Source organism: Solanum tuberosum, unplaced genomic scaffold, assembly GCF_000226075.1.
Source record: "Solanum tuberosum cultivar DM 1-3 516 R44 unplaced genomic scaffold, SolTub_3.0 scf00547, whole genome shotgun sequence".
Classification (NCBI taxonomy): domain Eukaryota; kingdom Viridiplantae; phylum Streptophyta; class Magnoliopsida; order Solanales; family Solanaceae; genus Solanum; species Solanum tuberosum.
Window position 1 is genome coordinate 242,402 of NW_006239468.1, and position 19,011 is coordinate 261,412.

The 19,011-nt window shown below is 36.6% G+C and overlaps 1 protein-coding gene and 1 long non-coding RNA gene across 6 annotated transcripts; one reads left to right on the forward strand and one right to left on the reverse strand.

The window, feature by feature from the left end:
• Positions 1 to 8,691: 8,691 nt before the first annotated feature.
• On the forward strand, positions 8,692 to 9,429 carry LOC107058556 (submandibular gland secretory Glx-rich protein CB-like). The gene is made up of 2 exons (XM_015304390.1): positions 8,692 to 8,962; positions 9,221 to 9,429. The coding sequence occupies exons 1-2, from the start codon at positions 8,692 to 8,694 to the stop codon at positions 9,427 to 9,429; spliced, it is 480 nt and encodes a 159-aa protein (XP_015159876.1).
• A 1,304-nt stretch (positions 9,430 to 10,733) lies between these two features.
• On the reverse strand, positions 10,734 to 17,269 carry LOC107058561 (uncharacterized). Of its 5 annotated transcripts, none has more exons than XR_001472126.1 (4): positions 16,935 to 17,269; positions 14,197 to 15,294; positions 11,366 to 11,696; positions 10,734 to 11,208 (listed from the first exon to the last, which is right to left on the reverse strand). It is a non-coding gene; the product is annotated as an uncharacterized lncRNA (long non-coding RNA). The 5 variants fall into 5 exon arrangements; XR_001472125.1 differs by having other exon boundaries at positions 14,197 to 15,297; XR_001472124.1 differs by lacking the exon at positions 16,935 to 17,269 and adding an exon at positions 12,148 to 12,236 and having other exon boundaries at positions 11,366 to 11,418; positions 12,403 to 16,741.
• Positions 17,270 to 19,011: the final 1,742 nt, after the last annotated feature.

Here is a 19,011-nt window from a genome sequence, read left to right on the forward strand (position 1 = left end):
TTGTTCTATAGGATATCTCGTAGTTTCCAAAGATGGTTTGTTATATAATTATACATGCTGCATGTTCCATAACTTATCTATTTGTATGTCATTTGCCCTTTGTGGATTACTTTCTCACAGGTTACATAATGTCATAGAATGCTTGCATGTAAGTGTTATCCGCTTGGGAGCACCCTTGTTTATTGCTATATGTTTTCGTAGGACCTTTTCCCTACATGTTATCTATTGCACTGGTTACTTTCCTCATGTCACTTGTCCATACTGTGTGGGTACTACATGCTAATTGATCATATGCTATGGGAAAAATTAGTGCTCGTGGGTTATATGACTCGCATATCACTTGTTTACATGTCATATGCATCATAAACCATTTCTATGTATATTACATGCCTCGTAGCCTACTTGCTTAAACATTACAGGCCTTTTAGCTTTTCTAGCCATGTGTCATGTGTTCACTTGCTCATATTTCATAAGTGTACTTATTATTGACATGTTAGGTCACCAATCCATGCAATATAACACACTTGATCAATGTGATTTGTGTTCCGTACTTCATATTTCATATAGTCTACTTGCTTACATATTATATATTTTGTAGCTTTAGTACTCATGCATCATGTGCTCATCTAGTCCATTTCCTACATTCCTTATAGTTCATTCGCTCACACGCTACCCTATGATCCATATGCGTGCGTACACCATATATTTCTATAGCTTAATGCCCGTGTATTATGCACTCCCTTTTATGCTAATCTACCTATGTGTCATACCCAATGTGACTTATTTATTTGTACACTATTCCCCTCGGTGATTATTGACTTGAGTTTTGAACATTTTAGGAAAACATTTCCTTGTATCATTATGTAGTGAAGATTTTGACCAGAAAAGGTTAGGGCATATATGTAAATTTTATCACAACCATAGATAAATAACTTAGCATAATGCCTTATTCGAAGGTGTGGCATAAAACTTTAGATTTTATATTAACAACTATGCATTCTTATAAGTCTCACCTCTGAAAAGCGTCATGAGATAAAAGAAAAGGGAAAGTAGAGCCCCGATAGGTTAGGCCTTTGATTTTGTGTTCGTTCCATAGATGAAAAAATTGGGAGATACATACCTCCATTGAAGTATTGTGGAAGTAATAGAATATAACATAAGATACTTGGGAATATGGTAGAGATCCTAAGTACCCTCCTCATTCTAAACATCAACACAAGGATCTGAGATCATGTCGGTCCCCTTATATGATCATGAATCCTACTAGCATTTGTTCATTTGATATGTCATTTGCATGTCTTGTGTTTAGGCATATTAAAGTCCTTATTTGTATGAGTTCTACTTGTGTATATTCAGTGAATTACATGGTCAAGAAAGGGGTTTAATTTGTCATATTATTATTTTATGAACCATATCTATTGAGACTTCATGCTAGACTTGTCAATACGTGTTTTAGGTTAGTCTATGGAATTTGGATAGTCCTATTTCTAATGGGAACTCTCACAAATCTCCAAATGAAATTCCAAGGTTAACCAAACTATCAACTTAACGTATCATTCGAGGACGAATGATCATAAGGGGGGAGGATGTAACACCCCAGTACTAGTTCTATTTATGACGCTTATAAATTACCGTGTGGTATAATTATGGATTCAGTTTCCTATGCGACTAGTGATAATAAAATAGGTTTAAAGTGAACTGCACATAGATTTTGATGTGACCCGAAGTTGACGTCGATGGAAGTATTTAAACTTTAGATCATAAGGTGGTATTTGAGTCTAAAGTTTAAATTGACATAGTGTATATAAGTTTTAAGTTAAATTAAAGGAATTAAGGTCTAGAAATGGAATAAGATATTGAGGTGCTTGATTGACTACACTAAGTTAGCAGGTGACAAGTAGGTGCATTACCCGCTTTGACTTATTGACCAGCCCAAAGGACCAAGTAGGTGCACACCTACTAGGACTCTTTTGACCATGTTATTGGGCCAAGTACACTACCACTTACTTGAATTAATCTGGCCCAAGTTGATTAGAAGAATAAGGGGAAATGGACAGCCAAGGCCCAATGTTCTTAAGTCCAAAAAGGCCCAAGTGAAAAGTCCAAGTAGGTGAGTCACCTACTTGACAAATTATAGCCCAAAATGAGTGAGAAATTCGACCAAAGCAGGTCCTTATAAAAGGGATTGATATCAGCTTTTTCCAACCATTTTTACTTTGCCAAAAAACTGATTTCTAGAGCTTTCTCTCTTCTCTCTCTTAGCTTCATACAACAGCCATTAAATACCATTAGGGTTCTTGAATATTAGGGAGTTCAAGCTATTGGAAGGTATAATTTATGACAAGTTAAAGAGGACAACCTTTACCTTGAAGAATCCAAGTCTTAGCAAGTGATAGTTCTGTCCAGCAGGGTAAGCTACTGCAATTTTCTCCCTCTTGTGCTTGATTTAATTAGGACACTTTGTATGTGTTAGTGAAGTGGAAATTGTTACTTTTACATGGTGTAATATTAAGGAGGATGTTCTGGTGATTAGTGCATGTTGGGACAGCCATGGAAGGGAGACCTCTTTAACTTCAGTCATGAGCTTGTTTGAGCACCTTAAAAGTAATGTTAACTCTTCAAGTGTTGGTGATCAGGAACCATGATTCATATTTCTTCTGTTACATTGTTATGTTTAAGGATTGTTTTATGTATGTTATGATAATGGATGTGATTGGATGTGCGGGTAAGTTATGGAGATGTTAAAGGACTTAAATATTGCAGGGAGGTTTGGGGAGGACCTGATACAAAGGTTGTACAGTATATAGGTGAGATTTAAAGGAAAGGGAAGGAAAGAAAACATTGAGTAGATAAATTGCATGCTTACTGCGTGATTATTATTTTGGTGAGATCAAGTAGCTCAAATTGTTTGATTAGCTGCTAATACTAGTCTTACAACTTATTTTATTGTAGATTAGTAATCTGAAGAGAAGGAGCTTAAGTCATACTTTTTGAATTGTAAAGCAAGGTATGTAAGGCTATTCGATTTCCTATTTCTTTGGCATGAATCCAACACTTGCATTACAAAAAGTAAACTTTCTAAATGCCCTTGGTAGTGACTGATCGATAGGTGCAGTTGCTACTCCCTAGAGCATTAAAGTGAGTACTCTAATATGAGTTTGTTACTAAATGTACGTGCTTACTCTACCCAGTATTAGCATGCAAGGTTTAAACTTGTTTCACCATCAAAGTAACCTGGCACGTATTTCCCTTATATAAATCAAAATGATCCTAGATTACACATGGTACATACATATGTTAGAAATACAATCTGCCCATATCATGCCAACTTGCTTCAATTATCCATATATATGTCATCTTTTCACATGTTCATATGTTCCCTTTATTGGTTATTACTCCCCGTGTGTTAGACTATAATGTTACCTCACAAGATCCCTACTTGCTCTATTGTACATTTTATATGTACTTACTTGGAATATGTATTCGTCCTTAAGTTGAATCTGCCCACGTTCTCCCTTGGTTCCACGTTCATGTTTACCTTGTATTTGATATTAGTTAGCGATATTTTCTATCATATAGAGTTCAAATCTCTTGGCTGAATGCTAAATGTCTTCACTTGATATGTCCTTCAATTTGAGATGTCAAAATGCTTACTAAGTCATATAAGCTCCTAAATATAACACATTCATGTCACATTTGCTTCCCAGGTTAGTGTTATTATCGTAAATCCATATTTATATGTCTTCTACTACTGGTCCATAGTTCCAAATCTCAACAATGATTATGACCACCAAAACAACAATCTCAAAAGAGTTATGATCATCAAAAGATTAATCTCAAAAGAGTTATGAGCATCAAAACAACAATCTCAAAGATTAAAGAATCTAAGTGAAGCAAATTGTATAATTATGGGTGGCAGCCCAGGGGCAAACGCCTAGCATGGGTCGATCCCAATTGGTATAGAAGGGTGGTAGCCCAGGGTAAAATGCCTAGCATGGGTCGATCCCAATTGGTATAAGAGGGTGGCAGCTCAGGGGCAAAAGCCTAGCATGGGTCAATCCCAATTTGTGGAATTATGAGGACAGCATCCCAGGGGTTAAAATGCCTAGCATGGGTCATCCTCTTCTACCGCTGATCAGCTGGTCATTTGTATCTTGTGTCTTATAAATATTATAATGCAAAGAAAAGTAAAGAAAAGAATGTAACATACACGATTCCGCAAGTATAAGCAAATGTGGTCTCTAATCCTTATTTATTGCTATTTGGTTTCACTTGAGTTCTCATTTTACATATATTTGTATTATGCCTTACATATTCAGTACATTCTTTCATACTGATGTCCCTTATTGGGGATGTTGCATTTCATGCTGCAGGTACATGTACTCAACTAGTAGATCTCCCCAATAGAAACACATGATACTCAGCGGTTGTTGGTGAGCTCCAGGTTGATTCGGGGCTTTGCCGAGTTTTTACTATGCGTATTTCATAGTGGTACAATCATGTATTCCAGTAGAGACTTTGTAGACATTGTAAAGCTATCATCTCTATTCATAATTTCACTTGTCACATGTATCGGTTCAACTAGTCAATATGTGTTGTATATGAAGATTCTCATTAGTAAATCTATCTGCATAGTAGTTTACTTTCTAATCACAGATCACTTGTAAATCATGTATTCATATGGTACTTTTCCGTCTTACCTAGGGTTGGGGTGTGACAAGTGGAAATATTGCTCCAATATTTTGGGTTTTGCTGTACAATAGACCTCCCTAAGTAGTTACCTTTTACCACTTGTGGCAATCAAGGTAAAAATGAAGCACACAAGACCATTATTCAGACTCTTCCAATAGTTATATGCTGGAACCTTTAGAAAAATAGATGTTCAGCCAAGTATGGGGGAAAGATATCTAACATTAGCTTAGTTAAATATTTGATCATCAAAGACATGTTTCTGCTTTTCAGATCTGTATTTCCATATATTCAGCGGCCAATAAAGTGGCCAGAAGTTGTTGACATGTTAGAACAGAGTAAGCATGAGGTTAGAATAATCCCTGTGATTTGGAAAACTCCCTCTTTTTCTAGGTATAAACTTAATACTGATGGTAGTTCTTTACACAATCCAGGGAAGATTGGAGAAGGGGGAGGGGTATTCTGAGGGATTCTAATGGGGCTATTATTTATGCTTTTGCTATACCTTTGGGTGAAGGGACCAACAATCAGGCCGAAGTGCAGGCTGCCAGTTATGGGCTCAACTGGTGCATCCAACAAGGGTATAAAAACATTATTTTAGAAGTGTATTCTGAATTGCTAACTAGATGGTTTTTGCAGATTTCTGATCCTCCTTGAAGGATTTGCAGGTTGGTGCAGGAGCTTAAAGATTTAGCTAATCAATGTGATCTTTTCCAATGTGTTCATACCTACAGAGAAGCTAATAGTACAACAGATTTCTTGTCTAAACAAAGTCATAAGCCGGATATCATCCAACATTATTGCTGAGAAGGATTAAAATTCCTCCTTGATTTTTTGTCTTTCATATCACAACACTCCTTGAATTTCTGTTTTGATTGCATCTTCACTATGTTTTGCTTAGTTTGGTCGTTTGATTAGGAACATGAATCCAGATTATTGTTATCAATATGCATTCCTCCTGAGGATTACATTATACAACCCAAAATAAGTGCTACAGAAGGGAATTTTGCAGATGTAGGAAGCACATTGAGTTATGATGGTTTTCCAAGAAGATGGGGCTATACTCTGCCTACAAGTAGCTGTGGAGAGTTGATCCAAGTTGTATTTTCAAAGCCACCAGTAAAGCAGATGCAATGCCCAAGCAGAATCACAAACTAGAGAACTTCTAATAGCTACACTCATAGGAAATGCCAAGTACAGTAAGATGATATCATAAAAATTCCTGGACAATTTGATTCATGAGACATCTTTTCAAATTTAACTATATCTTTAGGTATAGTTGTTTGATTAGGTCTAGTTTTTATTCTCTTCTTGTAAGGGGAGAGTCTCATTTATTTATGTATTATTAGTAACTTTGTATTAAGAGAGGAGTCCTCTCTAGGTGCTTAGTATAATATTACATCTTACTGTATAGGGTTGAGTCGACTAACCTTAGTAGGTAGGTTGATTCTTGACCCACCTTAGGATTGAAGGTAAGGTATATGTCCCCCTCCTTGTATATTTTTTGGAATTATATATGATAAGGGCTGGGGGTGTTGCTCAGCCCCTGACCTCCTAAAGGGTCGTTAATAAAATACAATAAAATAAAACCCTAAATTCTAAATCCTAAACCCTAAACCCTAAACCCTAAACCCTAAACCCTAAACCCTAAACCCTAAACCCTAACCCTAAACCCTAAATACAAAACCCTAAACTCGAAACCCCATTGCTTCCCCATTTCCCAATTTTTTTCTCTCTCTAATTTCCCAGTCTACGGAACTCTCTCTAATTTTACACAGCAATTACAGCTCCAATGTCTAGTTCACCAGCCAGAATGGCGCGTGAGCCACCGGTGAGCCTCTTCAGGCCGCCGGAGCGCCCTGAGCAGATGAACAAAACCCACCAAGCAGCATCACCTAATTCATCCTGCAACTCCACGAATTCGCGAAATACAGAGGCGATCCATATCGCGATTTCTGAGATGGAGCTGGACGAGATTCAGAAAATCATTTCCTCAGATCGGGATAAATTGATTCATCGAAGGCTATTTAGTGGGAATGATCCTACTAATCAAGGGCTACAACATACTCAAAAATCACATGATTCCATCGCGCCAATTAGGAGATCTGGTGAGACGATTTCTGGGAATTTTGACGCGAACTCACCTGAACTGCGCCTCCAGATTCGTCCAACTTCCCATCAATTTCATGGTGATTTAACCACTGGGTATTGTTCACCTGGTGAAGAGGTACATCCCACAACAATCTCAGGTAAAACGGCCGGTCAAATCACCGGCGACATGAATTCCGGTGAGCAGGCAGTCGAAGGGGAAAATGGCGCCACTAGGGGCGAGTGTTCACTGGATGAGGAGGTCCACCGGACCAACATATCCATCAATTTAACTCAGAAGCACAGCCAGAATGAGATTCCAACAAGTTTCATAAACTCTACAATCAATCCACAAAATGAGCTTGAAGAACTCAACTGCAGAATGGAAGAACAACAGCAAGAATCTTTTTCCCAGGATCAAGCTGGGCCAAATGGTCAAAAACATGCTCACAATGCTATAGAGAAACAACAAATAGAGATGGAATCTCCACAAGTAGTTAAGTGACTATATCAGGGCCAAAATGATCGGCAGGACAATACAAGTTCTACTAACTTGGAAGTCATTGACGTGGAGAATTCTTCACATTTCTCTTTTGGAGTGAAACTTATGGACACGATTCCCAGCAATGGAGGACAGCAAGGACCAGGTATGATTCCTAAGTATCATAATGTCCCTAATCATGTCTACTTGCAGGAACGACAGCAAACAAATGCCACTTCATTAGGCAAAAACCCAAGTGTGGAGAGCTCCCAGACAGGTAAGTCCTCTCATTCTAACTCTAGTAGGAATGTTATTAACTTGAGTAGCAGTGATGTCCTTGTTAATGATAATGCTAATGGGCAAAAGAATAGTATGAGGGAAGAGCTGGAAAAAGGCAGGGGAGACACCGAAACACAACAACAAGGTAATCAACATCTAAGTAGTGTGCGGGATAAAAAATTATCTCAAGCACCTGATCCAAGAGGGAATATTGAACCAAATAATTATCATAAGGATTTCCCAAACTATCTAGCAACTTTGATAGACATACCACCTCCAATCAAAAGAATCAGCAAATAAACCAGCTCAACCATTCCAAAGAACCCTGCAATCCTAACGAGATCCAGAATACCAAACAGAATCAGAGTGTTGAACCTGCTCCTTATACTGTGGTACAAACTTTAGCTGCTAGGCTCAGACAAATCCACGCTACTCAGATCAGTTCTATAGAACTTGTTCCTCCCAGACACACTACTAAACGGGGTCAACCTGCTGTGATCTACGATATGGATGATTTCATGAACAAATTAGCAGTGGACTGTAAATATACTCTTATAGGTAAATTCAGCAACACTATGCCTAAGATAGAACTCATCAGGAAGAGCTTTATCCTACAAACTCAGTTGAATGGGGGGGTCAATATTGCTCATTATAATGCTAGGTATGTGTTTATTGATTTGCAAAATGAATTGGACTATAACACTGTATGGACACACAAAGAATGACCAATCGAGGGCAAACTCATGAGAATACAAGCTTGGACTCCCAACTTCAGACCTAAAAAAGAAACACATATTGTTCCTATATGGGTACTGCTACCAGGTTTACCTTGGCACTGCTTCAAGAAAGAGTTCATTACTCCTCTGCTGGAATCTGTGGGCAAAGTTTTATACTTAGGCACAGCTTCCATTAAACGAACTCGAGAAAGTATGGCCAAGGTGAAAGTCCAAGTAGACCTCACCAAGCCTAGACCTTGACATGTTTGGATTGGACTGGATGATGAAGACCTCACCATAGGGAGATGGCAACCAATTGAATACGAATATATCCCTCCATATTGTGCATACTGCAAACATCAAGGTCACATGATAGGGGACTGTAATTTCAAAATAAGGGATGAGGATTTCCAACGAAGAAAAGAGTTAGGTGCAGAAATGAAAAACATAAATCAGGGTGAAAAAGGGCAACAAGGAACTGATCACAGACAAGTCAAGCCAAGGGAACAAGAGGAACAACAACAACAAAACACCAAGGAAAGGAGCAACCAGCAGCCACCTGAACAACAAAAGGAAGCAGAATGGCAGATGCCAAAAAGAAGAAACAATAAACCACAGGAGGAGAAAACACAGAAGGCAGTGTGGCGACCAACCTCACCACAGAACAAAGTGTCAAAAGAACAACCACAACCCACAGTTCAACAAACAGGTATAAATAACAACTCTAATCATAATTCTTTTACTAACCTTAACATGCAGGGAAAGCAGACTGAAGACATCTAGGGGCATAGAAACAATGAGAGGAAAACACCACAAGGAACACAAAGCAGGTCTAAAACAGACCACAACCAAAAAACACAGGCCATGCAAACAGGAAAACAAACAAATAACAAGAGCACATGTATTGACTCAATGCTCCCAATCCCCATAAACCCCAATACTTCTTATCCTAATGACATTGTTGAAGTTGAAGGAGGGATGGATGAGGGAAGTCAGGAGATACATTCTAACATCCAGGAAAGGGTATCCAAAGGGGGGAATTTGACTCATGTTCTGCATGAGGGAGTACACACTGACCACAATCCTGACTTTAGAGCCTCTGCAACCCCTATACCTCACCAGGCCATGACAAAACAACAACAGAAACTGCAGCAAAAAAAGACAGAAACTACTTAGAATACAAAAGAGCAACAGGGTAACACTACTGAAAAAGGGCAGAAGAATAATGAACAGGCCAATGAAATACGTGAAACTGAAAAATCCAAGCAATAGGCTGACAAAGGGAAGAATGACAATCAAAGAGGGGCAGCTATGGCAAAAGATATGGGGTCCAAATCTAGCACTAGCAAACAAGGGACCACCCCTAAGAGCAAGAATAAACCTAGTAAAAAGAAGAGGGAAGCAACTAAGATGAAATTAAATGCACAACAGGGAAATGATCAATATCAACAAGAGGAACAGACCAACCAGGCCAGCAATTGTGAGAGGTTTATTATGGTGGATGATCTGCAAGGTATGGATATCCCTCCCCTCCAAACTCAGTACCTGACTCCTCCTCCTAAGGCTCCTCTAGACTTAACAGCAGCATGTAAGGTCAACTCAGTGCCAGCTATTGATGAATATGATGTGGAAAACTCTGAAGATGAGCTAGATAGGGATAATCAATCCTTACAGGAACAGGAGGATGATGATGAGATTAGTGAGCTGTTGATTAAAGCTTTCAGTCCTCATAATGTCAATGATCTAGAAGAGGAAATACATCAGGTAGCAAGTCAACAAGGATTATCACCAAGGGGACTTCACTATGACAGGTTCCAAACTACCAAAGGGCAAAGTCCTATTTCTGTCACTGCAGGCAGACCAAACACCAGGCTCTTTACATCCAAATCCTCTCAATGATCTGTACTCTTATATGGAATGTAAGGGGGATTAACACTCAAGGTGTTATGGAAAGACTTAAAATGCTCAAGAAAATGCATCATATTTCTCTTATAGCTATTCTGGAACCACTACACCATTTTAGGCCTACGGCCACCCCAGTAAAGTGTAACCTAAACTAGCAAAAAGTGTGGCCTTTGATAAAAGGCAACACTTTTGGACTTTAAGCAACGCTTTTTAGGGGGTGGCCAAAACCAGCGTAACCTTTGACATTAGGCCACGCTTTTGAAATGTCGCCATAGCAGCTACACTTAAAAAGCGTGGCCAAAGAGGTATAAAGGGCACGCTTTGTAGTAATTCATTAGCAACACCTTTTGTTTGATTATACTACAGTTAAAAGTGTGGCCTTTGCTTTGTTATTGGTCACATTTAAAAAGTGTTGCTTTCTATATCTCACGTAGAACAACACTTATAAAGTGTGGCAATGTTGTGTAGAATTTTTGTAGCCACAATTTTTCATTTTTAAGAAGAATAATTTTTATTTGCATATATTCAATAATCACATAATTAAAAATATAAGTGATCTAAAGAGAAAAATTAGCTAATAAATAAATCAAAGCTATATATTTCGAACAAGCATCGAAAATCATATCTTGTACAACCAATACTTAGAAAGTGATTGCTTAAAGATCTCTACTATCAATAAATTCCACAAAATCTAATGAATTCAAACAAATATGACAATAGTACAAAAACTCTTCATCGTTCAATACAATAGATCGAGTTTACTTCTGGCTACTATTCAAATTCAATTACCGGCATTTTCCTGCACATTCAAAATAAAATTAGAAGTTAGTGAAATAAATCATGTATTTAATATGCTCAACACTAGTCATTTTTAACAATACTTCCCAGCCCCTTCCCAATGTAGTGGTATTGTTATGAAAAATAGGACTCTTAGTTCCTATTAAAGCATGTATTTCATATGATAATAAGATGTCACAGTAAGTAACTACAATACAATCCATAAATGTTGCAAAGAAATTGTGCACACCTTCTCGTAGTTGTTGAATATAGCTGGAAACAAGAAAAAGAGGAAACCAAATTTATGGTGAAACGATGACCAGTTAGCAAATACTTAGACAAGCTTCAAATGAAAGTACACCTGCCTATACATTTTCATTTTCTTGTTTATTTTTTCTTTAGTGCTGAGTGAAGTACAATTTAAACTTACGCATGTTGATCTGTGCTCCATTTGTTTCCATAAACACTGATCCCTTGATTTACCTGTGAATGGAAAAAAATAGTATAAACATAAACACCAGGAAATCTTATTCACAAATGAAATTCTATCAACAATCTGAATTAGTGAATGAAAGGAGATCTTATTCATAATTGAACTTCTATTAGGAGTGTCAAAGCTGAAGTGCAGCTGCAAGTAAACCAAAGGCAGACATTTTAGAGGTTCTTCCGCCCACCCAATCAAACATAGGGAATCTGGCTAATCAACCCTCAATTCTAAAAGTGTTGTCAAGCAATGAGTTCTATTGTGTAATGGCAACACCCTGCACATAAGTGGCAGTAAGCAACAATGAGAAGTGAGAACTATTTAAGAGCAATGCTATGCACAACCTGCAATGTATACTATAATGGAGAGTGAACAAAAAGATGGAACCAGAGGATAACAGACCAACAAGAAACTTTTCGTAGACCTACTAAAACTCCTAAACCAGTAGATGTAGATTAAATAGAGGTAAACCAATCATATTTTTTTTAAACTCAGTTCCACAGAACATTCATTTTCTTAACAAAATGCAATACTCATCAGAAAGCTAGTCCATATTATGGCTAAAATATATGACAGCAGAAAAAAGAACCTGAGGTCAAAACCTATTTTCAAATATCAGGCCGGCTTCATGGAAGACCTTCAGAACTTCTAGCAAGCCATTTCAGGTTTTTGGAGTGCCTCATGCACTCTAAGTAACATAAAAAGATAAAAAAGAGCATAAACAAAACCTCTATTTATGCAGCCCCAAGCGCTTTGGCATAGTGGTTAGACTACAACGTCTGATGTGTAGGTTAGTCGCACGTCACGGGTTCAAACACTGCCACAGAACAAAAGCACGGTGTTTAAGTGGAGGAGGGTAGAGGAGTTGGCTCATTATCTATCGAGATCCAGTGTGTCACTAGCCCTTGGAGATTTCTCGGTTATCAAAAAAAGATTCTCTATTTTTGTTAAGGAAAAAAAATAGAAATTAGATGCATAATCACCTTTGAAATAACAATAACAAGTGTTGAATCCAGCTCAGGGCCAAGTTGCGTAATTTGGTGATCAATGCCAGTTGGATCTGTGTTATCGATAAATCTTATCTGCGAAGAGATGATAAAGCATGGTATAGATAGAGAGAGAGTGATGTGAGAGAGATGCTAACTTCTAATTTAGAAACTATATTATCACATGAAATGATTTGGTAATCTGATGTCATCAACTGTAATGTTTGTAATTAGATTTACTTCGAAGGATCAGTTCATATACTTCTACCTTTGATAGCACACCAACCAATTTAAGTAAATGAGGCAAACCTGTTCACTAGAATTTGCATTTTAGAAAGCCTCAACCCCGAGAATTAAGAATTTTTTCTAGGATAACAGATAAATCATTTTGAAAAACAATACAACAAAATTTGCATGCCAAGAGAACATAAAGCAAGTTCTTGTACACGTATATAATACAAATAAGAATAGCATCATACCCTGATAGAGTCAAATGAACATGTTTTGAGTCCACAGGGGGCTCCATCGAGATGATTAGTTCATCTAGATCCATTTTTGTGACTCACCTGCAATGTGGAAACAAAGATAGCTTATGTAGCATGTATGTCCATCAATTAGTCAACCAACTCCTAGCTAGTTCTGTAAAATGTTCAGTCTCAATTGTTTTTCTCCAATATGAAGTAGAAATAATCTGTACTGTAATCCTAAAACCAAAAAAGAAAGCTGAATATCACACAGTTATGAATTAATATTTGTATAATATAAACTCTAGTGACTGCACTCAGTGGAAGTGTATATCTCTATAAATAATCAGTATGAGTAAGCTATTGATGTCTGCATTTTCATCAGTAATTGGTTCAAATGTTTGCATTTAGTTCACCATTACAGTAACTAAGATCATCCTTGCCACAAAATAATCATTTGTATTAGTAACACCTTACACAACATATCGCATATGCATAGTCTCATTTTGCAAATTTGTTCAATTAAACTCACTGCATCATCAAGAATTGTCCAACATTTTAGTTATTTTCAATGACACAATTCAAATGTCTAAATGAAATTTACTTGACGATTTTAAGGAAGGGAACTTGTATTCTGCCTTGAATGTATCCTTTAATAAATGTGATGACCCAACTCTTGTTTTCTCAGGCTAAAACCCAAATACTTCATTAATAGAACTTTAGAACAAGTCCTTTGGAAGGTTATAGTCCAACATCTAAACTTTGCAAGAGCTGTTGTCCCATAAAATTATAGTCCAAGTGGACAAAGAGTATAAAATTCAACCAGAGTTTAAATTATGCTTTAATTATCTGATTGGGCCTTACATACTTTATTTATTGTGTGAAAAAAATTAACATACAACGGTACCAAGAGTGTGATCAAAGTTATCAATGAAGTGGATCAAGAATCATGAGGTCTCAAGTTCAAATGTCAACAGAGATAAAAACACTAGATAATTTCTTTCTCATCTGTTCTATCATTGGTAAGCAGAGTTACATGGTATATGTTACTGGTAGAAAATGATAGTATTCCTTGGAATTAGTCGAAGTATATAAGGAATTTTTGGTCTACAAGAGCTGGTACTCAACATGGTAGAAACAGGAAATTGTATTGCATATTCAATTCTAAAGCAAGCATTAAGCTACAGATTTGGGTTTGAAGGGACCCAAATCTGATCAGAACAAGGATGACTATCACATGAAAAATGTGCATAATCTCAAACATCAAACAATGTCACTTATTGTGCATACAAACTCTTTCCAATGGAAAATAGAAAGAAAGATATACCTTCAATTGCTCTGTATCATTCAGAATTTTGATTGAAGAATCCGTATGATTTTGAGATGAAGCAACATTATTTCTGTCTCTAGGAATTGGGAAGTTGCTTACAATACTAGCTGTTATAATTAGCTGCAAAATTAGAACCAAAAGAAGTAGTTTTATTATACATATGAAAAATACAGAACTACAAAAGTAAAACCACAATATGACTGTATGAAAATGGACATTATATCATCCATACCTCTGTTAATGAGCTAGTAGAAAATGAAATTCCAATGAAAAACCAATCTCCTAGAAGTTTATCATACCATAATAGACTACAATCTATTCGGAAACTATAATCAAATGGCATAAAGATATATAATAAATAAAGTTCACTATTTATTACCCCAATAGCAACAAGTTCATAGCCCAAAAAACAGAATATTAATTACAGCATATGGAAACCAGTGCTAGATGCAAAAAGAAATAAAGCACATCAATAAAATCTGAAATATTACCAGAATTTATGATCTAGAATGCGACGTAAGAAAGATTTGAATTCATCTAAATCGTTCATTTCCAACAAAGGTCCATCTGATGGTTCCAGGTCAACCAGAGGCAATAAAAAATGATTATCAAATTGAGTAAGTAGATGCCTAAACTATAGATAACAAGGTAAAATTCCTAAAGATAATAAATACGCAGAGCATAGACAAAGGTAAAATAGTTTCTGATCCACCTATATTACACATGACGAATACTTTTATCTAAGAAAATACTAGTAAAGTTTTAAGAATTCATACCTCCATTGGTTGAGCTATACAAAATCTTCTCCTTCCTAAAACTAAGAAAGAGCAGAGATTTAATTGATCAATAGACTAGTCAGGTGATCTATACAAATCATTGATCTATTCAAGACAGAGAAAACTGTTGTGAATCTGAAATATAAATAACAGAGGAAATGTAAATGTGAAATATAAATACCATATATAGTTCTTAATTCTTGCATCTATCAGAGGAGTAGATATTTACTCTTTTTCTTTATATTTTAAATTTTATGTCTGACAGCTGAAGCACCAACAACTGATTGTTGATGTTGGAGCTTTGCCTCATCTTGCTAATCTGCTGAAGAGGGAAAAAGATGCTTAGAACTCTCGAGCAGTCAATGGTGTCATTCAATGGGCAGCTGATGCAGTCACAAATCTTGTTCATGAAAACAGTAGCATCAAAACTCATATTAAGTTAGTTTATTTGTATCTAAAAACATTGTAATTGTATAATCAGCGAAAAATGGAAATAGAGAAAAATGAAAGAAGAACTAGGCTTCAAGATTGTAAAGCAATGTAATTGTTCTTGATCTGGTATTTGATCATGAAAGCAATCAGGGGTCCACAAAGACTAGCCCATACTCTTTGTGTTCCGTTTCATCATCGATATCACTCTGGTACATAAAATGGAAACTGGAAGATTTATTCCTATTCAGAAGTGCTTCTGAGGGCAGAGCGAGCAGTAAAGATCAATTAAACAAGTTGTTAAAGAAAACGCGCGAGCAGGAGGAGGACGCGAAGACTTCAAGCTTCAGATCAACTTCTAGCAGTGTTGCATCATCATCAGTATCAACCTCCTTTATGAGAAGGAGGAGGTAGATTTAGGCTCATGAATTGCATTACACGTTGAATAGGCCATTCTCCGAAGAGATGAAGAGGAAAACATTTTTGCCATACAAGAAATTAGGGGTACTAGGTTGCTTAGGATTCATTCCATCAATGGATGATACAAGTTTTAGAGGTGTTGCCCCTTCTATGTCCATGAATCGTCATCAATTTAATCTCAGCATCTCTATGTGAAATATTTTCTTCAATTTGTTATTGTACCACTGTATATCGTAGTTTATATGAGGACATAAAACATTTATGACCTGGAATGTTCTTGCAAGAATTAAATCTATTTGTACAATATTGTTTTTGAGATATATATCTATGTGTGGAACATGTTAGCGTGAGGAAACGATGAAAAACACAATAATTAACATGCTACATAATAATATCTGCATCAGATTAAAGAAGAGGAAAAACTTTCACTATTCTTACATGTTAATGAAGTTATATAGATATTTGCATGTTAAGCATAAACAAAAGAATCAAATTAAAAGTAAATTGGAGGGTGGGAGAAGAACAAAATATCCCCACAATCCTCTAACAGTTAGGATGAGGAATAGTCAATAATCTATCTACTTATGCTATTCTAATTCCTGAATTTGCTATAGTTGGGAGCTCCACAATGACAAGGGACTTTAGCCTCATCATTCTGATGAGGTTCAAATCTATAATCAAAGGTTCACTCATTCCCTGCTGAAACATCCTTTTTAGCAAAAGGAACGATACGATCCTCATTTTCTCCAAGACTTATGATCCTTGAAAAGCAATTTGGCATGCATGAGTGGTTGATTAATAGACTACAATCTATTCTAAAATTGTAATGAACAGACATAAAGATAGTCAATAAACAAAGTTCGTTATTTATTACTTATACTAAGCACAAATAATCTAAAAGCCAACAAAATCAAGCACAAACAAACTCAATCTAAAGCACCACTCCAGAATGCCTGACCAATTTAAATGCACACCGAGTTTATACTATATGTAATATATCGAAATTGAAATTCATAAAAAATGAAGGTAATTTAAACCTAAAATTGCGTCAAACATTTAAAAATGCATAAAATGAAGAGATAGTCATATAAATTATAATTTTTTTAATACCATCGACGTGGAGAGATTGATGAACAAGAAGAAGGCTGGCCTATATGATCCATGTGACTAAATCTATCTTTGCTTCCACATCCTTAATCCACTCTGGTATATATTCAAACTTTTCCAAATGATGCTAGTTTTCTTTAAACGATCTCTCAAGTTTTTCGGATGAAGACGAAGAGCGATTAGGAAAATCACCACATATCTGAGGTGAAGGAGTGACAAGGAGCTTTGTTGAGTGGCCATGTTGATTTTTTTTGGTCAAAATGAGAAGAAGAGGGCAGGTTTTAGGGTTTCATTTCTTAGATGGTGATTTGGGCAAAGTGACAGAGCTCTTTAGGTTAGATATATTAGTAGTGAAAGTGTTTTTATTTTTTAGAGTTGAATTGTGTTTTTATTTTTAAAGAAGGTTTTTTTGTTTTTTGGATAATTAGAAATTGGAGGGAGAGTTAAATATGTTGGAGGGAAAATAATATTTTAGTAAAATATTTAGGGAAACTACAAGGTCACAATTGTTAAGTGTTGTTTTAGATTTACATAAATAGCACACTTTAAAACTGTAGTTATATGTGTAAATAGGTGCTGCCAATTATATCATTATATGGCAATGCTTAAAAGGTGTTGCCTATACCACTAAAGAGCACGCTTTAGAAGTGTTGCCAATATTATTGTGGCCAAAAGCAAAAAACTATGGCTACGCTTCAAAAGTGTACCCAAAAATATTTTAGGCAACACTTTATAAATGTTGCCCAGATTTAGTGTAGGCTTAGGCCTAAAATGGTGTAGTGAACTTTTCTCAGACAGTACTCATGTTCAACTATTTAGACACCAACTTGCTATGGACCATGCTATGAGTAATTGCAATGGTAAGATATGGCTATTTTGGAATTTGGATGTTGACTGCAAAGTACTTGACGAGGATGAACAGCAAGTGACTTGTGAAATTGCTCATAATGAGTTGCAAACTAAGTTCAATACCACAATTATTTATGCCAAGTGCAAGGACCAGCTTAGAAGACCTCTCTGGGATAGAATGCTACATCAGGCTAATGCTACAACCAATACTCCCTGGTGTGCAGTAGGTGACTACAATGTTATCACTTCCATGGATGAGAAGCTTGGTGGAATGCCTTACAACATGAGGAAAAGTTTGGAATTCATAGCTGTCATTGAAGCTTGTGGCCTGATGGATCTCGGTTTCAGTGGTCAGAAATTTACATGGTCCAACAAAAAAGGTATACACAACAGGGTGTGGAAACGATTAGATAGAGCAATGGTAAATGACTCGTGGCTGGAGAAAATGCCTCAAACCACCATCACCCACCTCCTTTCTGTAGGCTCTGATCATTGTCCCTTACTGATGGAAATGATTGCTAGAGAGGAGGATCATATTCAGTACTTTAAAATTTCTCAACTGCTGGACAGATCAACCCAATTTCATTGTTATTGTTAAGACTTATTGGGAAAGACCTATAAAGGGTAACAATATGTGGAGGTTTCATCAGAAATTGAAGAGGTTATCCAACACTCTTAGCTCTTGGTCTAGGGGGGAATTTGGTGATATTTTCATTAAAGTCAAGGAATATGAAGAGAGAGTCAGAGCTGCTGCGGAGAACCTCATTCATACACACAATGAGATCAACAGGACAAACCTTCATGAACTTAATGTTGAATACATCAGATTTCTGAAAATGGAGGATTCCATTTTGAAACAAAAAACTCAATTACATTGGTTCAAAGAGGGTGATGCAAACACAAAATATTTCCATTCACTGATAAGAGGAAGGAGAAGAAGACTGTTTATTCATAAAATTATCAGAGAGGATGGAGAAGGAATACATGGAGAGGATAACATTGTCGAGGCTGCTTGTGCCCACTTCCAAAATATCTTTACAGGAGTGGACAAGGTTATCAATGAAAATGCCATCAGTTGTATTCCCAGAATGGTCAGTCAAGAACACAATAATACCCTTACTACCATGCCTAACCTGGAAGAATTGAAGGAAGTGGTTTTCTCTATGAATCCTAATTCTGCAGCTGGTCCGGATGGGATGAATGGTTTATTTTTTCAGAAATGTTGGCATAT